Source organism: Bubalus bubalis, chromosome 8 (assembly GCF_019923935.1).
Source record: "Bubalus bubalis isolate 160015118507 breed Murrah chromosome 8, NDDB_SH_1, whole genome shotgun sequence".
Lineage (NCBI taxonomy): Eukaryota > Metazoa > Chordata > Mammalia > Artiodactyla > Bovidae > Bubalus > Bubalus bubalis.
Window position 1 is genome coordinate 48,217,538 of NC_059164.1, and position 23,908 is coordinate 48,241,445.

At 39.7% G+C, this 23,908-nt stretch overlaps 1 protein-coding gene across 2 annotated transcripts in view; it reads left to right on the forward strand.

Annotated features, from left to right (window-relative positions):
• The window catches only part of BCAP29 (B cell receptor associated protein 29), a 52,605-nt gene that overhangs the window by 24,864 nt on the left and 3,833 nt on the right, over window positions 1-23,908 (forward strand). For both annotated transcript variants that reach the window (XM_045166396.1, XM_045166397.1), the window contains exon 7: window positions 18,065-18,165. In XM_045166396.1, coding sequence (XP_045022331.1) covers window positions 18,065-18,165 — 101 coding nt within the window. The remainder of the gene's footprint in view (window positions 1-18,064; window positions 18,166-23,908) is intronic.

The window sequence follows — 23,908 nt, forward strand, 5'->3', positions numbered from 1 at the left end:
CGCTCAGTCGTGTCCGACTCTTTGCAACCCCATGAATCGCAGCACGCCAGGCCTCCCGGTCCATCACCAACTCCCGGAGTTTACCCAGACTCACGTCCATCGAGTCCGTGATGCCATCCAGCCATCTCATCCTCTGTCGTCCCCTTCTCCTGCCCCCAATCCCTCACAGCATCAGAGTCTTTTCCAATGAGTCAACTCTTCGCACGAGGTGGCCAAAGTACTGGAGTTTCAGCTTTAGCATCATTCCTTCCAAAGAAATCCCAGGGCTGATCTCCTTCAGAATGGACTGGTTGGATCTCCTTGCAGTCAAGGGACTCTCAAGAGTCTTCTCCAACACCACAGTTCAAAGGCATCAATTCTTCGGCGCTCAGCCTTCTTCACAGTCCAACTCTCACATCCATACATGACCACAGGAAAAACCATAGCCTTGACTAGACGAACCTTTGTTGGCAAAGTAATGTCTCTGCTTTTCAATATGCTATCTAGGTTGGTCCTAACTTTCCTTCCAAGGAGTAAGCGTCTTTTAATTTCATGGCTGCAGTCACCATCTGCAGTGATTTTGGAGCCCAAAAAATAACTGTCCTTAAAAAGCAACCTACTGAGGATAAAGCAAATTTTTATTTTTCTTCTAGTTTTATTGAAATATAGTTGACAAATGGCACTGTATAAGTTTAAGGTGTGGGATTCCCAGGTGACTCAGTGGTCGAGAATCCACCTACCAGTGCAAGAGATGCAGGAGACACCGGTAGGATCCCTGGGTCGGGAAGATCCCCTGGAGTAGGAAATGGCAGGCTACTCCAGTATTCTTGCCTGGGAAATTCCATGAACAGAGGAGCCTGGCAGAATACAGTCCATAGGATCACAAAGAGTCAGACACAACTTAGCAACTGAGCACATATGCATGCAAGTTTAAGGTGTACAGTGTAATAATTTGATTTATCGATACATGCATCATGAAATGATTATCACAATGTTTAGTGAACATCCTTAATCTCATTACAAAATTAAAGAATAGAAAAAAATTTTTTTTCTTGTGTTGAGAACTCTTAGGATTTACTCTCTTAACAACTTTGGAAACTAACATACCCCAGTGTTAATTATATTAATCATGTTGTACATTACATCCCTAGATCTTATAACTGAAAGTTGGCACATTTTGACTGCCTTCCTCTAATTCCCCCTCCCCCAACTCTGCTCTCTTTCTAGGAGTGTGTTTTTGAAGTGTAATTGACTTATAGCACTATACTAGTTCCTTTAACACAACATAGTGATGTGATGTTTTAAACATTTCAAACTGATCACCACAGTAAGTCTTACTACCATGTCACCATACAAAGATAACACATAATTATTGACTGTATCCCCCACACTGTACATTTCATACCTGTGGCTCATTTATTTTGCAACTGAAAATTTGTACTTCCTTTTTTTAAGTTTCTTCTAGGCTTCTCATTATTATTATTATTGTTGTTGTTGTTATAAGGCAGGATGCAGGATCTAGTTCCCCAACTAGGGATCTGACCTATGCCCCTTGCAGTGGAAGGGCTGAGTCTTAACCACTAGACCACCTGGGAAGTCTGGAAATTTGTACTTCTTAATCTCCTCACCAGTTTCTTTCTTCTCCTTATCTTCCCCCTCCCCAACCCTCACCCCTGGCAAACACTTGTTTTTCTTTCTATATATAACTTTGTACCTTGTTATGTTTGTTCATTTGTTTTTTGTTTTTTTTTTATTGCACATAAAAGTGAAATAATACAGTATTGGTCTTTCTCTGTCTGACTTATCTCACTTAGCCTACCTTCTAGGTCCAGCCATGTTGTAACAAATGGCAAGATCTCATTCTTTTTTATAGCTGAGTAATAATAATATTCTTGCCTGGGAAATCCCATGAACAGAGGAACCTGGCAGACTACAGTTCATGGTATCACAAAGAGTCAGACACAACTTAGCAACTAAACAACAACAACAAATATTCCGTTGTGTGTGTGTTTGGGTGTGTGTGTGTGTATGTCACATTTTTTTTACCCATTTACCTATTAATGGGTAATTAGGTTGTTTCCATATCTTGGCTGTTGTAACTAATGCTATAGTGAAGTACATGTATCTTATGTTCTCTAATTGGTGTTTTAGTTTTCTTCAGATCAGATCAGATCAGTTGCTCAGTCGTCTCCGACTCTTTGCGACCCCATGAATCGCAGCACGCCAGGCCTCCCTGTCCATCACCGACTCCCGGAGTTCACTGAGACTCACGTCCATCGAGTCAGTGATGCCCATCCAGCCATCTCATCCTCTGTCGTCCCCTTCTCCTCCTGCCCCCAGTCCCTCCCAGCATCAGAGTCTTTTCCAACGAGTCAACTCTTCCCATGAGGTGGCCAAAGTACTGGAGTTTCAGCTTTAGCATCATTCCTTCCAAAGAAATCCCAGGGCTGATCTCCTTCAGAATGGACTGGTTGGATCTCCTTGCAGTCCAAGGGACTCTCAAGAGTCTTCTCCAACACCACAGTTCAAAAGCATCAATTCTTCGGCGCTCAGCCTTCTTCACAGTCCAACTCTCACATCCATACATGACCACAGGAAAAACCATAGCCTTGATTAGATGAACCTTTGTTGGCAAAGTAATGTCTCTGCTTTCGAATATGCTATCTAGGTTGGTCATAACTTTCCTTCCAAGGAGTAAGCGTCTTTTAATTTCATGGCTTCAGTCACCATCTGTGATTTTGGAGCCCAGAAAAATAAAGTCTGACACTGTCTCCCCATCTATTTCCCATGAAGTGATGGGACCGGATGCCATGATCTTCGTTTTCTGAATGTTGAGCTTTAAGCCAACTTTTTCACTCTCCACTTTCACTTTCATCAAGAGGCTTTTGAGTTCCTCTTCACTTTCTGCCATAAGGGTGGTGTCATCTGCATATCTGAGGTTATTGATATTTCTCTCGGCAGTCTTGATTCCAGTTTGTGTTTCTTCCAGTCCAGCGTTTCTCATGATGTACTCTGCATAGAAGTTAAATAAGCAGGGTGACAATATACGGCCTTGACGAACTCCTTTTCCTATTTGAAACCAGTCTGTTGTTCCATGTCCAGTTCTAACTGTTGCTTCCTGACCTGCATACAAATTTCTCAAGAGGCAGATCAGGTGGTCTGGTATTCCCATCTCTTTCAGAATTTTCCACAGTTTATTGTGATCCACACAGTCAAAGGCTTTGGCATAGTCAATAAAGCAGAAATAGATGTTTTTCTGGAACTCTCTTGCTTTTTCTATGATCCAGCGGATGTTGGCAATTTGATCTCTGGTTCCTCTGCCTTTTCTAAAACCAGCTTGAACATCAGGAAGTTCATGGTTCACATATTGCTGAAGCCTGGCTTGGAGAATTTTGAGCATTACTTTACTAGCATGTGAGATGAGTGCAATTGTGTGGTAGTTTGAGCATTCTTTGGCATTGCCTTTCTTTGGGATTGGAATGAAAACTGACCTTTTCCAGTCCTGTGGCCACTGCTGAGTTTTCCAAATTTGCTGGCATATTGAGTGCAGCACTTTCACAGCATCATCTTTAAGGATTTGAAATAGTTCAACTGGAATTCCATCACCTCCACTAGCTTTGTTCGTAGTGATGCTTTCTAAGGCCCCCTTGACTTCACATTCCAGGATGTCTGGCTCTAGGTCAGTGATCACACCATCATGATTATCTGGGTCGTGAAGATCTTTTTTGTACAGTTCTTCTGTGTATTCTTCCCATCTCTTCTTAATATCTTCTGCTTCTGTTAGGCCCATACCATTTCTGTCCTTTATTGAGCTCATCTTTGCATGAAATGTTCCTTTGGTATCTCTGATTTTCTTGAAGAGATCCCTAGTCTTTCCCATTCTGTTGTTTCCCTCTATTTCTTTGCATTGATTGCTGAGGAAGGCTTTCTTATCTCTTCTTGCTATTCTTTGGAACTCTGCATTCAGATGTTTATATCTTTCCTTTTCTCCTTTGCTTTTTGCTTCTCTTCTTTTCACAGCTATTTGTAAGGCCTCCCCAGGCAGCCATTTTGCTTTTTTGCATTTCTTTTCTATGGGAATGGTCTTGATCCCTGTCTCCTGTACAATGTCACAAACCTCATTCTATAGTTCATCAGGCACTCTATCAGATCTAGGCCCTTAAATCTATTTCTCACTTCCACTGTATAATCATAAGGGATTTGATTTAGGTCATACCTGAATTGTCTAGTGTTTTTCCCTACTTTCTTCAATTTAAGTCTGAATTTGGCAATAAGGAGTTCATGGTCTGAGCCACAGTCAGCTCCTGGTCTTGTTTTTGCTGACTGTATAGAGCTTCTCCATCTTTGGCTGCAAAGAATATAATCAGTCTGATTTCAGTGTTGACCATCTGGTGATGTCCATGTATAGAGTCTTCTCTTGTGTTGTTGGAAGAGGGTGTTTGTTATGATCAGTGCATTTTCTTGGCAAAACTCTATTAGTCTTTGCCCTGCTTCATTCCATATTCTAAGGCCATATTTGCCTGTTACTCCAGGTGTTTCTTGACTTCCTACTTTTGCATTCCAGTCCCCTATAATGAAAAGGACATCTTTTTGGGGTGTTAGTTCTAAAAGGTCTTGTAGGTCTTCATAGAACTGTTCGACTTCAGCTTCTTCAGCGTTACTGGTCGGGGCATAGACTTGGATTACTGTGATATTGAATGGTTTGCCTTGGAAACGAACAGAGATCATTCTGTCGTTTTTGAGATTGCATCCAAGTACTGCATTTCGGACTCTTTTGTTGACCATAATGGCCACTCCATTTCTTCTGAGGGATTCCTGCCCACAGTAGTAGATATAATGGTCATCTGAGTTAAATTCACCCATTCCAGTCCATTTCAGTTCTCTGATTCCTAGAATGTCGACATTCACTCTTGCCATCTCTTGCTTGACCACTTCCAATTTGCCTTGATTCATGGACCTGACATTCCAGGTTCCTATGCAATATTGCTCTTTACAGCATCAGACCTTGCTTCTATCACCAGTCACATCCACAGCTGGGTACTGTTTTTGCTTTGGCTCCATCAGAGGAGTGCTGTTGCTGGAGATAAAGCAAATTTTAAACGTTACTCAAAGTCTATACCAGTAGAACAGAAACTGAGTGTAAAGGCCCATTCTGTGTACCTAAGTATTGGCAGCATATAACGGGGACCTTAGATTTGAATCAGGAAACGGAATCTTCTAATCCTATTTAAACTTCAAGTTTATTAACTAGTTATTTTATTCAATTCTCAACTAGTTTACTCATCTCTGTTCCTGGATAAATGCTTCCATTTCACCATGGCTTACCTTAAAAAGAAATAACATTCTAGCATTTCCTTTTACAGACCAATTTCTCTACCCTTAGCATGTTTGAGTTTTTTAAAAAAAAAATCATTATCAAAAAAAAAAAAATCATTATCCTCTAAAGCCAGTAATACACAAGTCATAACTAACATGGGGACCAGAGAGTAAAAATAGTTGAAGTGCTTTACAAGAGAAATTGAAGATCAAGATAAGAGAAAATTATAGAAAAATTACTACTCTGTATATCAGTAACCCTGTATTTCTGCCTCTTGAGTCTTAAACAAGAATAAGACAAATTTAAAACTGTGGGATTTCTAGTTTCTTGCAAAGGAACTATTTGAGCCATCTATCTAGCTAAAAATAAATTCTCGAAGTCCAAACTAAGCATATCTTACAGTTGCAAATTCTTGTGGGTATAAACTCAACTATCTTTAACTTGCACTTATATCAAAGCTGCCATCTTATTTTTAATTTTGCAGTGCTTTTTTAAAAATTAGTAGGTTTAGTCGTATTATGTTTTTTGCTTTATGACCTTTTAACAAATGTTTTTATGCTTTTTACTTATCTGGAAATTTCTGCTGTTTTAATATCTCCTTCTTTTCCTTTGAAGCAAAGTGCATATTTTAAAAAAATAGCATAGATTATTTGATGGATATGGCAATAGACTATATGTTATTAACAATACATCAGTTATTTAAATCAAATATATGGCCCATCCCTTTAGTCAGCTTTTAACTCGTAGGTTGGTTTTTAATTTTTAAATAAAGGGTGTATTGCCATTTTCTGTATATTATCTCTACATGCAGTTAGTATTATTATCAAACCAGAAGAAGGAGACTTTCTTGCTGTGGACTATTTCCTGGAACAAATATGTCATAGTGATATGTTCTCCTGCTTGGTTCCCTGTCACATTCCCATTTAGTTGTAATGTTTTCCATTTTGTGAGCTTCTTATCTATTTCCAGGCCCTTTTCATGTAAAATAAACTATATAATTGTTATACAGTGACCAATAGCTCCAGGGAAAATAGTAACTGAAGACAGAAACTCAAGGATGACTTTCATAGCATTGACAACGTGTGCTGTGCTTAGTCGCTCAGTCATGTTCGACTCTTTGTGGCCCCATGGACTGTGGCCCATCAGGCTCCTCTGTCCATGGGGATTCTCCGAGCAAGAATACTGGAATGGGTGCCCTCCTCCAGGGGATTTTCCCAATCCAGGGATCAAACCCAGGTCTCCCACAATGCAGGCAGATTCTTTACCATCTGAGCCACCAGGGAAGCCCCAAAATATTGGAGTGAGTAGTCTATCCCTTCTCCAGGGGAACTTCCTGACCCAGGAATCAAAGTGGGGTCCCCTGCATTGCAGGTGGATTCTTTACCAGCTTAACTACCCGGGAAGCCAGCAAACATAAGTGATGCTACCTGAAGAAAAGCTTTCATTAGCTCTACAAAGGGGCATTACAGCAAGAGAAAATATTCTTTTCCCTGGAGAGCTTATAGCCTTGATGAATGGATCCAACATATATACATGAAGTGACTACAAATTATTCCTTCCTCTGTGTGACATATGAGTTAGTTTACAAAAAAAAAAACTATAGAGTAGAGAATGCTAAATGCATACCAAATAATGGAATGTTCAGATGATTAAAATATAATCAAGCATAATTCTCTGAATATGTTGATAAACATATTGATTGAATCAGTTTGTTTCAGGTTTATGTGTAATTGCCGAGTGCAGTACAGAAATTAAACTGGACAACTCTAAAGACACTTTCGAAATGGATGGAAAGCATTCAACCAAGAAAATGAGCTGAAAAAGGAAGAAAACCTTTCCTTCCTAAAGCGAAATCTCATTGCAGCATCCTGTATCTATATAGTATTTGTTCTTTCTATAAGCAAAATAGATAAATGGGGAACTTCTTAGGCAGTTTCTTAAAATTTCAAGTGTAATTTGAGTCCTCTCCTCTCATGTTCTGATACTTTATTTTATAGTTCTTTTGAATAAATTGATAATCTAAGAGAATCTGATAAGACTTAAAAGTGTGTTTTAGTATAGGGATCAGCAAACTGTGGCCCATGGGTCAACTCCAGCTTGCCGCCTTGATTTTTAAAAATTAAATTTTATTGGAACAAAGCCCTGCTCATTCATTTACATGTTTTCTGGGCTGTGGGATTAAGCAAACTAGGCAGACGCTGCATGGCCTAGAAAGCTAAAAATGTTTGCAATCTGGCCCTTACTGACTCCTGTTAAAGGTCTTTAAATAAAGAATACCTTTTTTAGTATAAATTAGATGCTATTGAAGAGATTGATTTCTGCTTTAATATTATTATAAAATTTGCTGTACACCTAAGTACTCGTTAAATGAATGTTGATTAGATAATTTAAGGAATTATGTATGCTTATATATAGTAAAACTAGTTCTTTTTTTATAGTCAGAGTCAATTGATTCCTTCAGTTCTGCATACATGATGATTTGTAAATTAGAGATTTCACGTGTTGCTTCTGCTTTCACATGAAATTGCTTTATAAAACATACTCTCGAAGCAGTATATATAAGCTATACCTACACAGTGCTTTGGAGAAGGCAATGGCACCCCACTCCAGTACTCTTGCCTGGAAAATCCCATGGACGGAGGAGCCTGGTAGGCTGCAGTCCATGCTAAGGGTCAGACATGACTGAGCAACTTCACTTTCACTTTTCACTTTCATGCATTGGAGAAGGAAATGGCAACCCACTCCAGTGTTCTTGCCTGGAAAATCCTAGGGACGGGGGAGCCTGGTGGGCTGCCGTCTGTGGGGTCACACAGACTCAGACACAACTTAAGTGACTTAGCAACAGCACACAGTGCTTTGCCTAAAACATACACCCTGATTTTCAAGTGCAAAACCAGCATATTCATATAATTTGTAATTATTCTTTGCTAAGCAACAGAGCCAGAATTTTCTTAAATATATTACTTAGCAACCTAACTCAAGATTCATGAAAGAAGTCTTTATGCATTTATTGTTTCTTTTGCCAACAGCATAACATAGGTCTGATTTTATTTATTATAAAGCCTGCTCATTGGTTCCTTGGTCCAGAGTCCCAGTAATCTTTATAAGTATCATCATGCCTTACATTCATGTCTTTTCTAAAACCCAAAAGCACTTCACCCACAAACCTCATTCATGTTCATAGTCCCCCAGAGGATAGTGGCAGGCACCATATACCTAACAATAGGTAGAAAAATAGCTAACGATACCTAACACACACAAAATCATTCATTTCCCCTTTCTCTCTGCATATGAAAAATAGAGCTATTTTGGGTTTTGTTCATTAATGTTTACTCTTTAGTATAATTATTTTTGCCCCTTTGTTTCCATTCCAAAAAATATCTTACTCCTTCTCATGCGAAGCAAGCAGTCTTCTAAAGCATGTCACTCTTGTTAGTTTGGCATCTTCACTTTGACACTAGAGTGTCAGCACCATCAATTTGATTTGGCATGTTCAGTGTTTAAAACTCTGTATTAGTTCCTGTTGCCTTTATAATAGCACTTCAGGAAGGCACACGTGGTCTTCTGTGATCTGCCCCCAGCATTATCTCCAGTTTTGCCAACCCCACCCTTGTCCAGTCTTAATTTTAGGGAGACCTGGTGTGCTGCAGTTCATGGGGTCGCAAAGGTCGGACGCGACTGAGCGACTGAACTGAACTGAACTGAACTCTATTAAGTATGGGAGCATGTAGTTGTCCTAACAGTGGTGTTTCATCATTTTTCTCCTTTGACCCTTCGGACTGCAGGTCTGTCTGCCTCTACTGCCCTCATCCTTCAGCTTCCCTGTCACCACCTCTAAGAAACCTCCCTGAAACTCCCTCCTTTCAAGCTGGGTTGAATGGCCTCCTTCTGGACCTCCATAGTTCTGTGTGGATATGTATTTAGTAGTGTACTTTATAGAAATTATTTTTCATTTTTTATGTTTCTTACTAGATTGTAAGTGCTGGGAAGGCAGCTGCTGCTGCTAAGTCACTTCAGTCATGTCCGACTCTGTGTGACCCCATAGGTGGCAGCCCACAAGGCTCCACTGTCCCTGGGATTCTCCAGGCAAGAACACTGGAGTGGGTTGCCATTTCCTTCTCCAATGCATGAAAATGGAAAGTGAAAGTGAAGTCGCTCAGTCGTGTCCGACTCTTAGCGACCCCATGGACTGAAGCCTGCCAGGTTCCTCCGTCCATGGGACTTTCCAGGCAAGAGTACTGGAGTGGGGTGCCATTGCCTTCTTCGGGAAGGCAGGGCCACATCTAAGTCAACTCTTTGTCCCTAGCACACACACAGTATTCCAGGCCTGGTAGCTAACAGATACTAACAAATCTCACCCCCAAATACTGATGCTCTCTCTTCCCTCCTTATCCAATTTAGATTTCAAGGTTCATCATAATTAGGCTCTTGCAAACTACTTAACTCCTTTTCCCTCCCATCTCCCCTCCCCCCACCACCCCCATCGTCTATTTCCCTTGTGTCTCTCAAGGTCTGAGCCTTGGTGATAGTCTACTTATCCATCTACTTTGTACCTGCACACAGGCATCTCAAGATGGCTGAAAGAACTAACTTCTTGTCTTAAATATACAGTCACTGCATTCAGATGGTCCCTAAACACTGTTACAGTCCGATTGCACTTCTCTAAATTCTTCACTTTTTCACTCTCCAGAACTGTTTTAGATCTTTTCATCTCACTTCTAAATCCATCCTACTTCATTGAACTCAGAGAATTAATTTTAAAAAGTCATCTTCTTACCACCAAAACTACCATTCTTCCCCAACTGGACTCAAACTCTGAATGTTATTGGGTTACAAGTTTTAGTCCCTCTTCTACTGCTGTGACTCTCAACCCAATTATCCTTCTCAAGGGCTCTTGTTTTCTGCAATTACTTCCTCACTTCCTATCACCCTACAGGCATCCTCTGACACCTCCTATCCCAAAAGATAAAAGTAAAAACCTCTTTTGTCTCATATTCCTTCACTTACTGCCCCATTTCTCTGTTCTGCTTCACAGCAGACTTTTTTTTCCTTTTAACTTTTTATTCAGACATGATAAATTCAAATCACAGAAGAGACACAGAAATACTACCAAGAAAAGCCCTGTAGCCCTCCCTCAGTTACCCAAATGATAACATCTTACATTGGCCCTCTCCTTTTCTCTCTCTTCATATTTTCCTTATTATTTTTACAGTTTCCAAATGGTGATTTTCTAATTTCCTTATTCCTTCTCCATTTATTAAATGCCATTCTGTTGGTAAAGGAGGAGCTTTTTCATTTTTCCCACAGTTATTTATTGATTTGCCTATTTAATATATTCAGTAGATTTTATTTTATAGTTCAGATTGTCTCAGATTTGGCCAATGGGAGTCTTTTCAAGCTGGATTCCCTATCATTTTGTCATGCCCCCATTCTGTAAGCATTTCCATTCTGGTATAACGTTAGTATTCCAAGCCTATCTTGTACTTTTCCTCCTCCATCCTTTGAATCAACCATTTCATTAGTGAGCCTTAAAGTGAAGAATGGTATATATAAAGTAAGATCTGGACCCTCAGTGTGCTACTGGGGTGCATTGCTACTTATAGCCTAAGATTAAGAAGTAGGGGGTTATGCCCTATCTCCTTGAGGACAGAGTATCCGAATAAATGATTGACGCTCTTCTGCGGGGCACTGTTGTGGGGTTTTTAGGCATAGGAGCGAGCAGTCTCTTTGACATCACTGTGGACAGTGAACTAGAGTAGCCAAGAAATAAGGTGAGGAATCCATTTCAGTAGAGATGAAGAGAGTGGTAATAGTGACTGAGTGAAGTGGATAGAATGGATTTATTTATATTTATTTATATCAGAAAAACTCATGGATATCCACTTTGTACTTCAGATTATAATTTAATACTACTTGTTTTGTTGCTCAGGTCATTTTTTTCAGCTTTAGTCATTGGGAACTCCTTCAGTTGACTCCTGTATCTCCTTGATGTATCCTCATCATCATGGATTTTTTTTTTTTTTTTTGCTTTATCTTTTTCTTAAGTACATCATTCTAACTCTACAAGATACTCCAGGCTTATCTTGTATATATCTTGCCCCATTACTAAAATAAGTATTTTCTGGTTTTGTTTTTTTCTTAACTCAATTCTGTGATAGTATTTGCTTTTGGTTTTTAATTCTAAATTAGCATGAGATATTTGTAACAATTATATTTTTATCAAAATATCATGAGTGGTCCTTTTGCTTTGTGAATTTCCAGCTGGCCTGAATTTTTTTTTCATTAAAGATATAATTGGGTTTAGTTGAAACCAGGATTCCTATCAAGTGATTAAAATGGTCCTCCATTGTTTACCTGACATTTATTATATTTTCAAAACTGAACTGATTCCACACAAGTGGATTTTTCACATGCTTAAAGCTTAGACTTTTCATGTGTCTGCTCTTTAATTCCTTCAAGGAACATATTTTAAATACCCAACAAACGCTAGGCACAGTGCTGGGTGCTCAGAATAGAAAGATAAGACACACCTTCATTTTTTTTCTTTTAATTTTTAAAAACATGTTTGGCTACCCTGGTCTTTGTTGCTGCACTCGGGCTTTCTCTAGTTGTGGCAAGCAGGGGCTGCTCTCTTGTTGTGGAACGTGGTCTCTAGTGAACGTGAACGTGCATGGGTTCAGTAGTGGCATATGAGCTCAGTAGTTGCAGCGCACAGGCTTACTAGTTGCCCTGTGGCATGTGGAATCTTCCTGGGGCCAGGGATCGAAGCCATATACCCTACATTGGCAGGCAGATTCTTAACCACTGGACCACCAGGGAAGTCCAACTTTGTTTCTTTGAGTAGTCAGCAATCTGCTGGGGACATAGTTTGTTGTTGTTGTTGAGTTGCTAAGTCGTGTCCAACTCTTTGCAACTCCATGAACTGTAGCCCGCCAGGCTCCTTAGTTTATGGGATTCTCCAGGCAAGAATACTGGAATGGGTTGTCATTTCCTTCTCCAGGGGGTTCTTCCTGACCCAGGGATCAAACCCACATCTCCAGCATTGCAGGCAGATTCTTTACCACTGAGCCACCAGGGAAGCCCAGGGATATAGTTACATTTCAGTGTAAGTGATAAAATTAAGCTCAAGGTGAAATAGAAACCAACAGAAGAGATCAAGAATAATTTCTTGACATTTTAAAGGATAAATATTAATTAGCCAGATGAAGTAGGAGAGAATGAGTCAGGCAAGGAGGTTAAAGGAGATGAGCAAGGATGTTTTAAGAAAATAAGCAGCATGTAACTGAAAGAGTAGTACTTTCTGAAATACTACAAGGAACTCACTGTGACTGGACTGTAAAATAAGATGGAGGCAGTGATACAAGTTGAAAAGTAGGTCTCAGATCCATCATAAAGGGTCTCGTGAGCCATGTTTACATGTTACATCTGTGGGGCACTGTTGTGACGTTTTTAGGCATAGGAGCGAGCAGTCTCTTTGACGTCACTGTGGACAATGAACTAGAGTAGCCAAGAAACAAGGTGAGGGATCAATTTCAGTAGAGATGAAGAGAGTGGTAATAGTGACTGAGTGAAGTGGATAGAATGGAGAGAGATAAAGGAAGTAGAACCAACACACCTTATCAACATATGGGTGTGGGGTTAAAAGAAAGCAGGTAATGTTTGAAGTAAAAAATAAAACGGACCTTACCTGCATGTACCTGACAAGATAGTCACATACAAAAACAAGCATAATATAATTAAAACCACAACTTACATCCCTTTAACAGATGTTTGTGTGTCCTTTCCAAGAATTTTGAAATTATTACTGTAGATTAATGGTCCAGTGATGATCCCTGTAAAGGAACAGTACATATAAGGATTAAGTATACTGAATAGTCTGGTATGTCACTTTCGAGTTCTCAAAAATAGAACCAAGTGGACTGAAAAAAAATCAAAAGCAGATGTATGAACACTTTTCAAATTAGTTTTCCCCTAGTGCAGTCCTTCGGAGAAGGCAATGGCACCCCACTCCAGTACTTTTGCCTAGAAAATCCCATGGATGGAGGAGCCTGGTGGGCTGCAGTCCATGGGGTCACTAGAGTCCGACACGACTGAGCGACTTCACTTTCACTTTTCACTTTCATGCATTGGAGAAGGAAATGGCAACCCACTCCAATGTTCTTGCCTGGAGAATCCCAGGGATGGGGGAGCCTGGTGGGCTGCCGTCTGTAGGGTCACACAGAGTCGGACACGACTGAAGTGACTTAGCAGCAGTAGCAGTATACCTCGTATACCACAGCCAACTTGAGCTCCCTTGCCAATGGGTCTAAAAATGTTTTTTATGTTCCTGGCAGAGTTTAGTTGATACTGTCTGTTATCTCAGATAGAAATCATAGTGATACATTTACACAGTGCATCGGTCTCACCAACTTCCCACTGTGCAAATAGCTCAATAAATGTAAGTTTGGCATTTGGAAAACCACAGATATTTTTGGCCTGCTTACATGTCGTTTTACACAAACATTTTGGCTTACTGCATGTCACTGTAATATTAATTAGAGTTTTTCTTTATATTAATGATTTGTGCCTCTAAAAGTTCCAGTGAGCATAACTGAACCTGTCCAGTAATCTCATGAAATATCTCAATATTTCCATACCACTACTGGAAAGTGATAGCTCAGTTTGGCAGATGGGAAAATTGAAATAGTGACTTAGATGTATCACCTCAAGCCTCCTTGTCTGATGTCTTCCTTATATATGCTGTTTCCAAAATAACATGGTTTGAAATAAAACAAGAAGCATATTCAAATGTCAGATAACAACTTTATGTAATTGCTTAGTCATAAAGGCAGTTCCAGAAGGAGCTAGAAGACAACCAAAACAGAATATTGTAGTTTTTATAAAATGAGAGGTAAAGAAAGGACTGGGAAACAGTCCAGAAGACTCTTAGACAGTAACAGCCTCTCCTAATTGGAGTAAATCAGTAAGCTAGTAATCATTAGGTTTAGTAATATCCACTGAAATACAAAATAAAATAAGAAACACAGTTCATGCCTTGACTTGATAAGTGCTAGAAAAACAGGATTTGCCTGCAGTTGTTTTGTTATATCTTTGTACTTTCTTCATAATCAGAAGAAACTTCTGGATAGGCTATACACATGGTTTCTAGCTTTTCTGACAGATTCGTAGGGTCACCTGATTCATTCTTTCTCCTAACAATTCATAAGAAAATAGTATCTTTTAATAAGGAAGTTGTAATAGTATTTTTTAATGAGTTGATATATGATTTATTAAATCTCCTAATTAATTTATTCATGTCAGAAATTTAAATATAAGTCATTTTTAACATTAAGAACTGTTCGATACAAGCTCCTGATCAACATTTTTAAAACCACTATTACAGACTACTCAGATATTACTAAGTTGTAGAATCTTCTTTGCTTTTTATATACCCAAGTCAAGACTCTTAAACATTTTTAGTAAGGAAGGTCCTGAAGATGACACCATGCTCTATTTTTTCGAGTATCTTCTGCTGCTGCTGCTGCTAAGTCGCTTCAGTTGTGTCCAACTCTGTGCGACCCCATAGATGGCAGCCCACCAGGCTCCTCCATCCCTGGGATTCTCCAGGCAAGAACACTGGAGTGGGTTGCTATTTCCTTCTCCAGTGCATGAAAGTGAAAAGTGAAAGTGAAGTCACTCAGTTGCGTCCAACTCTTAGCCACCCCACGGACTGCAGCCCACCAGGTGCCTCCATCCGTGGGATTTTCCAGGCAAGAGTACTGGAGTGGGTTGCCATTGCCTTCTCCACGAGTATCTTCTAGGAAATGCCTTATGCCCAAATTGAAAACTAATGCATTATGTTTATGTTGTGGCTATGGGTCCTTATGAAATCTAACTACCAGAAATCTCTCTTCCACATCCAGCCCATGCCTTTCTTTACTGAGTGACACATTAAAGTTGTCAAATTCAGTTTTTAATACCTAATTTAGATTTATGGATCTATAGAAGTAATGTGAGGAAATTATAAAGCTATGCTGTCTAATATCACCAGCCATTAGCTATGTATGGCTATTTAAATCAGAATTTAATTTAAATTTAATTTAAAACCCAGTTCTTCTGTTGCACTGGCCATATTTAAAGTGTTGCGCAGGGAACTCAGCCCAGTGCTCTGTGATGACCTAGAGAAGTAGGATGGAGGGAGTAAGAGAGAGTCTCACAAGTGAAGGAGTATACGTATACATATAACCAATTCATACAATGTTGTACAGCAGAAAGTAACACAACACTGTGAAGCAATTATATTCCAATTACAAAAATTTTTTAAAGTGCTCGATAGCCGTATAAAGCTAGTGGCTTCCATATTGGACAGCACAGATGTAGAACAATGCAGAGTTTAATTAGACAAAATAGTCAAGAAAGTATTGATACAAAAGGTACTTCAGTTGATAGTGACTTACACATTTATATATAAAAATGCCCATATGATGGCTTCTCAGGAGGGAAGACAATCAAACTGTTTATAAAGAGAACCTAAAATTTAATTTCATTTTGCAAAAAAAGTGACTTAAGTTTTATAAATCCCACTTTCTTTCCTCAAATCCTACCCTCAAAGATTTACAAATGTAGAACTTCTGAAGGCTGCATGTGCAGAATTGCATGTAGAGCTAGTTCAGGATTCCCAGAATTTCTCCAGTCCATCTTACACAACTCTTCCCTTCTGCACATTTGCTCACTGGCTTCTACACACAGTGTTGACTTACATGTTGAAGTAATGTCTTTAAACACCACTTATACACCCATATTTTTCTACTTTGTATAAGAAAGTGATCATTCTTAAGGAAATAGAGTCGCCCATCTCTTAGTAAAAATGATAAAAATTTTTTTCCACCCTCAAGTTTTTTCAAAAGCAGACCCTTCTGATAAGTTGTATTCGGTAATGCTTGAGTCCAGGCTGAACCTGGGAAAGGTTAGGGTAAATCTGGAACATCTTGTGCCAGAAACTGTTGGGGGCATAGTCAAAGGACATAAATGCCAGCCTGAAAGGGGTTCCCCCTGGCCAGACCTGGGGGAAATTAAGTATATTAATGAGTTATAAATCATTTTTAAAAATAGGAATCTATTTTTAGTTCATACTGATGGTGGATGGATGGATATGAAAGAAAGGAAGACTCTTCTTTATACTACAGTGCTGACTGATAAATTTGGATTGAATGGTGAAGTTGGAAAATCACTATTTTGCAATCATCATAACAAAGATTGATTTGGGGAAAGAATTATCGGTAGATGCTGAATATAAGCTTGACATTTTGACAAGAAACAGGATGTTTTGTTGTTCAGTCACTCAGTCATGTCCCAACCCCATGGACTGCAGCACACCAGGCTTCCCTGTCCTTCACTATCTTCCGGAGTTTGCTCAAACTTGTTTCCATTGAGTCTATGATGCCATCCAACCATTTCATCCTCTGTTGCCCCCTTCTCCTGCCCTCAATCTTTCTCAGCATCAGAGTCTTGCAGTGAGTCGGCTCTTTGCGTCAGTTGGCCAGAGTAGAGCTTCAGCATCAGTCCTTCCAATGAATATTCAGGGTTGATTTCCTTTAGGATTGACTAGTTTGATCTCCTTGCTGTCCAGGGAACTCTCAAGAGTCTTCTCCAGCACCACAGTTCAAAAGCATCAATTTTTCAGCACTCAGTCTTCTTTATGGTCCAACTCTCACATCCATACATGACTGTTGGAAAAACCATAGCTTTGACTATACGGACCTTTATCAGGAAAGTGATGTCTCTGCTTTTTAATACACTGTCTAAGTTTGTCATAGCTTTTCTTCCAAGGAGCAAGCACTTTTTAATTTCATGGCTGCATTCACCGATTGGAGTGATTTTGGAGCCCACGAAAATAAAGTTTGTCACTGTTGCCATTTTTTCCCCCGTCTATTTGTCATGAAGTGATGGGACCAGATGCCATGATCTTAGTTTGTTGAATGTTGAGTTTTAAGCCAGCTTTTTCACTCCTCTTTCACCTCCATCAAGAGGCTCTTATGTTCCTCTTTGCTTTCTGCCATAAGGTGGTGTCATTACATAGTCTTAAGTGTCTCACCACTTCTTAGTTACAGGAGGAAAATAACTATAAAAATGGAAAAAACAGAGGCAGATGGGCCTCTGGATGTTATAACCTTGAGATACATTCAGCATCAACATACATTCAACATTATGTCATATTTGCATGTAAGAGGGAGATGTAATCTGAATTTAATCAGAGAACATCAGGCAAAATCAAAATGGAAAACATTCTATTAAAAAAAAGGGGCTGTGTTCTTAAAAATATCAGTGTCGTTGAAGAGTAGGGAGAAGAAGGCAAGGAGGAAAGCTAATGAATTATCCCAGATTAGTGGAAATTAAAGAGATATGACATCTTAATGCTAATCTTCAATATAGGACTAGATATCTGGACTAGAACTGAAAAAATGATAAAAAGGACATAAGTGGTACAGTTGCGAAGATTGGAAATGGATGGTAGATCAGATAAAAAGTATTATATTAATGTTAAATTTCCTAAATTTGGTAACTATACTATGAATATCTTTGTTCTTAGGAAATACACAGTGATTTCCTAAGGGTAAAGGGGCATGAAGTCTGTAATTTGATCTCAGATGGTTCAAGAAAATAATTGTGCTTGTACAGAGAGAATACAATATCAAATAAAGGCTACAAAGGAGTTCTCTTGGCAACTTTCCCATAAATTTGAAATAATTTCAAATTCAAGATTTTTTAATTCTATTCAATGTTCTCTAGCCCTTTCTAAGGCACAAAATGATGTGATGATAATGAAGATGCAATCAGAGAGACTTTCAAAAGAGTACGACCGGCTCCTGAGAGAACACTCAGAACTTCAGGTGGGTGACATCCACTTTACGAGCCTCAGCTTTTAAAAAATAATTACTTAAGTCAATTATTTGGGCTGTTCACCTTCCCAAGTGCTCTTAATTCTGACTTTGCTAAATGATTAAGCCAATTTTTACTTGGAGGCTTAAGAGTGGGACATCAATATGCAAGATAATCATGACATAAAGATTTACAGCATGCTAACTTACAGTTGTGGTGATGTTTTAAGCAAAAGAGTTGAGCAACATTGAAAACAAGGCTGGTCCTGAAATAATTTAGTTTTGACATTTGGAATGTTTGCCATGTGCATGTCAAAATACAACCAAAAATCGAAGACCTACATCACACTACTCTTCTGTCCTGTTTTAAACATCTTAAGACAAACCCAAAAGCATTCAAATATATGTTTTTCCTCCAGAGTTGAGTTGAAAGATGGAAATAGAGAAAACCATTTTGTCATTGAAGTTACAAAGTTGGGGCCATGATTTTCTTTCTCTTCCCCTTCAGTTCAGCAAGAGCCAGTTCCCTACATTCACCCATGGAATGGGCTTGTCTGCCTTCCCTCTTGGGCTGCCAGGTCATAACCTGAATTGATTTGCCAGCCCACTGGGAAGACCCACCCATTCCAGAGGCAATCCTGGCTTTCCTAGTTCCTCCCAAAATGGACTGTCTCTGCTCTTCTGCTTTCAGGTTGGGCTTTTCCTTAGAATTTGGTAGCGTTTGTGGCCTTCATTTGAGGCTTTTTAGCAATTACAGTTTTACAGTTATTTCACTGTACAAGAAACCTTAGTCCCAAGACTCATTTCCCTGCTTGTCAGTGGTCATTGTATCTTCAAGGCCTCGCAACGTGCCTGGTACAAGACAAGCAAGCACTCTACTCATAGGCCTTGGAGTCGGACAACTGGAATAACAACTCTCATGCTAGCTTTGTGATCCCAAGCAGTTTATGTCACGCTTCTGGGGCTCACTTCTCTTCATCTGTAGAATCAGAACAATAATAGCACCTGGCTCACCAGCTTGTTGGGAGGATTAAAGAAAATATGTAGGCCACTTAGCATTGTACCTGGCCAGTAAACACCCAAGGAATGAGAGCTTTTACCATAATTATCACCATTATTGAAATTTTACTGAAATAATGAATTACTCTTTTCCAGGCACTCTGGCCTTGATTACAGCCAGTTAAGAGAAGGTCCAAAGCACATTGGCAATCTGTTATTCCCAGCCGAGTTGCATGTTTAACTAACCTACTTTGACAATAGGACAACCAGAGACAGATAGATACCTTATGTGCTCCAGACCCAGGACACCCAAAGCTCAGTTCACAGGGTCTGGAGAAACCAGTTAGATTTTCAGCAAGACCACCCTTTACCCATCTCTAAAACAGAGGTCCTGAAATTGTTGGCTTCATCATGGCCTGATGAGATGAGAATTATTCCTTTGCATCCTTCAAGATCCTCCATGGAAAGTGGAGAAACACTTTAGAATCCTCTCGCCTGGAAAAAGAACTTTTTCACCTTCCCATGTGTGAGGTCAGAGTATAGGCAATAAGGATGAGTACCTTACACCAGTGGACTCTGCCTAGGTGTCAGAAACACTTAGATCCCTAGATGGAGAAGCAGCAGGAAGACTCCTTCATTGCTGAATTTCCCACTGTGGCAGCAGCCAATGATTCTCTTAATCCCTAAAAAGTATATGTTACTAAGAGACACTCAATGCAAAAAAGCTTTCCCAAAAAATTTCAGATTACAGCTTATACGTTCTTGATAAAAGTGTTCACAAAGCTTTTATGAGAAATCGCCTCCCAAGAAAGTGACTGTTAAATCTGTGTCTTTGAAAAAATGACCTCATCCCAAATATGCCAAGTACCAGGCTGAGAGTTGGGCATTGATGCACTTAGGCCTTACATCCAGGTTTTGCTGAGAGTTGGGCGTTGATGCATTTAGGCCTTATATCCAGGTTTTTTTAATGTTTAATGGATAGTACTTACTAAGGATGTGCTCTGGACTGAGCACTTAGTTGGTGGCTTCATATATGTTATCCTCGTACTTTCTGTCTTAGCTTGTCAATTAAAATATATATTATGTAAATGAGGAAAATGAGACCCGTAGATGTTAAATAATGTACCCAAAGGCACTAACTGAAAAGTGATAGCATTCACAACTGGATTCAAAGTCAAGAAATCATCATCATTAACTATTACGCTCTTTCACCTGCTGGTCATTGGACTATCAGTTCTGGAATCTGTTCTCTGGCTTCTGGGCAGATTCATCCAAAGGGAGGCATGGGTAAAAGACTAAAGGCAGGAAAAGGGGAAAGCCAGGAACTTCGCCTGCTCTCTCAGCTTTGGGCAGCATCTGCCACAGCAGCCTCATCTCTTTCCACAGTCCCAGTTCCCACTGGGGGCTTCCACCTGGTGTCCCTCATTCCTGGGATCTGTAATACTGTCTCCTCCATTGCCCTTCAACCCAAAGAGTGGTTTTCTCCTGTTGCTAATTGCTAAGTTGCCTTGCCATCCTGTTTCAGTTCTACTCTCTTACCACCTATAAAACCAATTCCCTGTAACAAATATCTATTTGAAGAAAAAAAACTCTTAGCCCCATGGTTAAACAATTCTGTAAACCTCGGGTGAATCATTTGACATTCATGCACCTTGGCTTCTTTAATGCTTAGATGAGGATTTTAATATCTCATGAGCATTAAATCAAATCCTGAGCAAGAAAGCCCTTCAAATATCTTTAAACAAGATAAACTCTCTACAACTGTTCAGTTTAGTTCACTCACTCAGTCATGTCCAGCTCTTGTGACCCTATAGACTGCAACACGCCAGGCTTCCCTGTCCATCACCAACTCCCAGAGCTTACTCAGACTCATGGCCATCACGTCAGTGATGCCATCCAATCTCATCCTATGTCATCCCCTTTTCCTCCCACCTTCAGTCTTTCCCAGCATCAGAGTCTTTTCAAATGAGTTAGTTCTTTGCATCAGGTGGCCAAAGTATTGGAGTTTCAGCTTTAGCATCAGCCCTTCTAATGAATACTCAGGACTGATTTCCTTTAAAATGGACTGGTTGAATCTCCTTGCAGTCCAAGGGACTCTCAAGAGTCTTCTCCAACACCACAGTTCAAAAGCATCAATTCTTCGGCTCTCAGCTTTCTTTATACTCCAGTTCTCACATCCGTACATGACTACTAGAAAAGCCATAGCTTTGACTAGATGAACCTTTGTCAGCAAAGTAATGTCTCTGCTTTTTAATATGCTGTCTAGGTTGGTCATAGCTTTTCTTCCAAGGAGCAAATGTCTTTTAATTTCGTGGCTGAAGTCAGCATCTGCAGTGATCTTGGAGCCCAAAAAATAAAGTGTGTCATTGTTTCCCCATCTATTTGCCATGAAGTGATGGGACCAGATGCCACGATCTGAGTTTTCTGAATATTGAAGTTTAAGCCAACTCTTTCACTCTCCTCTTTCACTTTCATCAAGAGGCTCTTAGTTCTTTGCTTTCTGCCACAAGGGTGGTGTCATCTGCGTATCTGAGGTTATTGATATTTCTCCCGGCAATCTTGATTACAGCTTGAGCTTCATCCAGTCCAGCATTTCTCATGATGTACTCTGCATAGAAGTTAAATAAGCAGGGTGACAATATATAGCCTTGACGTACTCCTTTCCCAATTTGGAACCAGTCTGTTGTTCCATGTCCAGTTCTAACTGTTGCTTCCTGACCTGCATACAGATTTCTCAAGAGGCAGGTCAGGTGGTCTGGTATTCCCATCTCTTGAAGAATTTTCCACAGTTTGTTGTGATCCACGCAGTCAACGGCTGTGGCGTAGTCAATAAAGCAGAAGTAGATGTTTTTCTGGAACTTTCTTGCTTTTTGATGATCCAACGAATGTTAGCAATTTGATCTCTGATTTCTCTGCCTTTTCTAAAGCCAGCTTGAACATCTGGAAGTTCACGGTTCACATACTGTTGAAGCCCGGCTTGGAGAATTTTGAGCATTACTTTGCTGGCGTGTGAAATGAGTGCAACTATGCGGTGGTTTGAGCATTCTTTGGCATTGCCTTTGTCAGGATTGGAATGGAAACTGACCTTTTCCAGTCCTGTGGCCACTGCTGTATTTTCCAAATTTGCTGGCATATTGAGTGCAGCACTTTCACAGCATCATCTTTTAGGGTATGAAATAGCTCAACTGGAATTGCATCACCTCCACTAGCTTTGTTTGTAGTGATGCTTTAAGGCCCACTTGACTTTGCGTTCCATTATGTCTGGCTCAAGGTGGGTGATCACACCATCGTGGTTATCTGGGTCATGAAGATCTTTTTTGTATAGTTCTTCTGTGTATTCTTGCTACCTCTTCTTAATATCTTCTGCTTCTGTTAGGTCAGTACCATTTCTGTCCTTTATGGTACCCATCTTTGCATGAAATGTTCCCTTGGTATCTCTAATTTTCTTGAAAAGATCTCTGGTCTTTCCCATTCTATTGTTTTCCTCTGTTTCTTTGCACTGATCACTGAGGAAGGCTTTCTTATGTCTCCTTGCTATTCTTTGGAACTCTGCATTCAGATGGGTATATCTTTCCTTTTCTCCTTCACCTTTCACATCTCTTCTTTTCTCAGCTATTTGTAAGGCCTCCTCAGACAACTGTTTTTCATTTCTCATTTCTTTTTCTTGGGGATGGTTTTGATCACAGCCTCTGAGCTATGAACCTCCGCCCATAGTTCTTCAGGAACTGTCTTATCAGATCTAATTCCATGATTCTATGTGTCACTTCCACTAAATAATCATAAGGGATTTGATCTAGGTCATACATAAATGGCCTAGTGGTTTTCCCTACTTTCTTCAATTTCAGTCTGAATTTGGCAATAAGAAGTTCGTGATCTGAGCCACAGTCAGCTCCCAGTCTTGTTTTTGCTGATTATAGAGCTTCTCCATCTTTGGCTGCAAAGAGTATAATCAATCTGATTTCAGTGTTGACCATCTGGTGATGTCCATGTGTAGAGTCTTCTCTTGTGTTGTTGGAAAAGGGTGTTTGCTATGACCAGTGTGTTCTCTTGGCAAAATTCTGTTAGACCTTGACCTGCTTCATTTTGTACTCCAGGCCAAATTTGCCTGTTACTCCAGTCATTGAAGTGACTTAGCAGCAGCCAGGTATCTCTTAACTTCCTACTTTTGCATTCCAGTCCCCTATAATGAAAAGGACATCCTTTATTGGTATTAGTTCTAGAAGGTCTTGTAGGTCTTCATAGAACCATTCAACTTCAGCTTCTTCAGTATTACTGGTCGGGGCATAGACTTGGATTACTGTGATATTGAATGGTTTGCCTTGGGTGCAAACAGATCATTCTGTCCTTTTTGAGATTGCATCCAAGTACTGCATTTCAGACTCTTTTGTTGACTGTGGTGGCTTTTGGAATGAACAAACTAAAATGGATTGGTTGGGTGAATTTAACTCAGATGACCATTATATCTACTACTGTAGGAAAGTTATTTCTTAATTGGACACATTTTTTTCCCCATTCACCTATACTTAACCCCTCATTATCCAATATGAGAGTGTGAATAATATTCTGAGATTTAGGTGTCGTTATATGAGAACCATTTTCTTAAAAGTCACTCTTACACTTTGATATTCACTTTCTGAACCCACTTGAGAAGCAAAAGATTGCTCTAGACCAGCCACAGTAAAAAGCTGTGCCAAATTGTCCTTTATGAATTTTACTTCTGTTGTCAGACCAACCTCAATAATTGAATTACATCATA